At 40.7% G+C, this 3077-nt stretch overlaps 1 protein-coding gene across 1 annotated transcript in view; it reads right to left on the reverse strand.

The window, feature by feature from the left end:
- Window positions 1-1468: 1468 nt before the first annotated feature.
- The window catches only part of EXD1 (exonuclease 3'-5' domain containing 1), a gene marked incomplete at both ends in the record, with an annotated part of 14538 nt that continues 12929 nt past the window's right edge, over window positions 1469-3077 (reverse strand). The window contains one exon of the mRNA XM_009584127.1: window positions 1469-1660. Coding sequence (XP_009582422.1) covers window positions 1469-1660 — 192 coding nt within the window. The remainder of the gene's footprint in view (window positions 1661-3077) is intronic.

The following is a 3077-nucleotide window of genomic DNA, read 5'->3' on the forward strand; positions in this document are numbered from 1 at the left end:
GATTTACAAAAGGATTGGCTTCAGCAACCTGTATACCACTTTAAAAAAATTCTACAAACAAATAGCCCAATGCAAAACAGAATTTGTACTCTTCACTTTAACAGACTGTTCTTTTCCCTTGTGTCATGCCTACTTTTGCATGCATTTCACATCGGAAATTCAGATGTCAAGCTAACTTTTTTCCATGAACTATGAACAACCTTCTTTTTTTGGCAGCTCTCCTCTAAAAAGAAGAGGTTTTCAGATATGATCTCTTCTCTTTCGTCTGTGAAGCAACTATGACTGCTTGTGGTTATCTAAACTAATCTCCTCCTAAATCCTCAATAATGGGATTTACTGCTCTGAGCCCTGAAGTAATTCCCAAAGGACTCAAGTCTGTGCTTGACTGCTTTGTTAAACCAGGGCAAAGAAAAAGACAATTTCTTCCATGAAGATAGACCTGCATTCTCTTTTCCTAACAAATATTTCAAGACATTTACAACTGCAAAAATGAGGTGGTAACAGGATTTAATCATGTTAGTTCAGTCTCTTTGTGATGAATGAGGATGTTTGACCATTAACTTTTCACCTGAATTTAATACCAGCAATATCTTACATAGTTATTACAAGCCCTCCTAAGATTACTTCATTGAGAAGACAGAAAAAGACCACACCGATACCACTGCTTGTTTGGTTTGCATGGACCTGTTCTTTGCACTACTGCAGGAAGTCAAGCTCCTTAACCAAAAATCTCGTTTTCCCCCCCACCCCACCCCCCGCTTTAAAAATTAACAAGCAATTACAGAAGTGTTCACCATACAAGAGCCACTCTAAGGTATCTGGGCATGCAATACTACTGGTTCTATGTCAACAAAGATGGAAAGTGTTACTTGACTTGATTTTTTTTTTTTTGGTTTAGATAACACAGGTGAGAATAAATTAGGAAGACAAGATAACTTAGAGATGCTTTTACAGAAATAAAAATCTTTGGCCAACAAGAGACAACACTTCTCAGAAACAGCTAGTATATGCAAAACAGCTTAGCAGTAAAGACGACAGAATAGGAGAAAAATAGAACAAGATTTGGGGACTAAATGCTTTTACCAAAACAAAGCAACTCTGGCAGCTCCAGGTACCAACACTTCACAACTGCCTGTCCCTCTTCATGCCCTCGCACATACACAGCCCCTACTGAGCACAGAGGTTCTCAGTCTCAGATTAGAGCGAACAGAAGGCACACGTGCCTGTGCCTTAACAGCTGCAGCTCACCATCCACAATACTAACTTGAGGTGGATTTGCGCTAATGAACTAACATGAAAGGCAGCTAGAAATCGCTTCTGCTGCTGCACACAGGAAACAAGGTATGTGGCATAAAGTAGGATGTACGGTTGCAGAAAAGAAAGCTGCTGTAGCTAAGTCCTCCAGAGTTTATCCATCAGAGCCTTAGATCAAATCACAAACCAGAGAAACAAGCAAAGACATACCTACCTTTGTGCTCCCAAGGCGATCTCCAGACCCAGTCCGAAAAGCATTTAAATAATCATGTACTACAGCTGTTAGGTCAGACATCAGATTATCCATTAGAGATGAGTGGAGCAGCAGAAGGCACTTAGCCTTCAGAGCAAGTGCTTCAAGCAGAGAAGCTGGAAAGGGTCTCAAGAACCATATGTCAGGATTCTCCTGTGTATCCCAATGCAAACGAAAACAGTTATTTAAGTAGCAAAAATTGTAACAAAGCTTTTAATCACATTCTTCTGCAGTTTACAACATATCTCCTGATGCTGATCGCTATTTTCAGTGCTATTGAATGCTTGCAGCTTCTAAGGCCATCTGTGTACAAGCCTGTGGATGTTACAGAAGAGGGAGTTTGGGAGGAGGGATTGCTTCTTTAGGAAAAAAAAACCCAAACCAAGACCAAGGCACACCTATTCCAGCATTTAATACTAGGTTCTCTCTCACCCATCTCTGAAACTAGGTTGGATTCCTAAGAGCTGAGCTGAAGATCTAAAGGGAAAAAAATCCCTCCCATAAAGGCAGACAGGGAAGCAGCTGGGGACAGTAACATCTTCAGCCATCACAACTGGAACCAGAAGAACATGAAAATAAGCCCCAGTTAAGCAGCACGATCATGATACCCTGAGCAAAACTGTCACTACAGAGTGGCTTACACTTATATACTTACTACATACATATTACACAGTCATTTTCCACTTCTAGTCTTCAGACCAATAGGAGGATTTTGTTTGCTAAACTAAGGAAGGCATGCTGTCATTTGGCTTAGATTTGCCATACAGAATTTTCTAAATTGAAATTTTGAGAGACACTATCAGAATTCCAAAACTTATATAAAAATGTGTTCAAATTAGAGGTTTCACTGAGTAGCCATTATAGCAATATCAAATAACATTTAATCCAGGCTTTTGAGAAGGATTTTAAATCTATGAACAGGCAGTGCAAAACCACTCAGATTTACTCAGAAAGTTACAAGACAAGTATGAAGGGAGAAAAAACACTCTGGCAGGAAAGAGATTGTTCCTATTCAGTACAGAAATCCTGCCTATATAGTGAGGTCTCATTAAGTATCTAGTTCCCATATTTAATAGCTTCTTTGGAAGTCGTCCCATCCGTGTCCCCCCCAAAAAAAAGCAAGGTCAGGCAATTAAAAACCCAGCAAAAAGATGCCATAACTGGCACTAGCGTACTCATATACTATTTGTTTAACTAATTTGATATCCTTCTATGATAAGATCACCCACCTAGTGGATGAAGGGAAGGCGGTGGATTTTCTGGATTTTTAGTAAGGCTTTTGATACTGTCCCTCACAGCATCCTTCTAGACAAGTTGTCCAACTGTGGGATGAGCGGGTTTACAGTGCGCTGGGTGAAGGACTGGCTGAAGGGCAGAGCTCAAAGGGTTGTAGTGAATGGGACTACATCTGGCTGGTGACCGGTCACCAGCGGTGTTCCTCAGGGTTCAATTCTAGGGCCAGTTCTGTTCAAGACATTTATCAACAATCCGGATGCAGGAGTTGAGTGCATCATCATTAGCAAATTTGCTGATGGTACCAAACTGGGAGGTGCTGTTGACTCTCTTGAGG

The sequence above is a fragment of the Fulmarus glacialis genome, unplaced genomic scaffold (genome assembly GCF_000690835.1).
Source record: "Fulmarus glacialis isolate BGI_N327 unplaced genomic scaffold, ASM69083v1 scaffold11538, whole genome shotgun sequence".
Lineage (NCBI taxonomy): Eukaryota > Metazoa > Chordata > Aves > Procellariiformes > Procellariidae > Fulmarus > Fulmarus glacialis.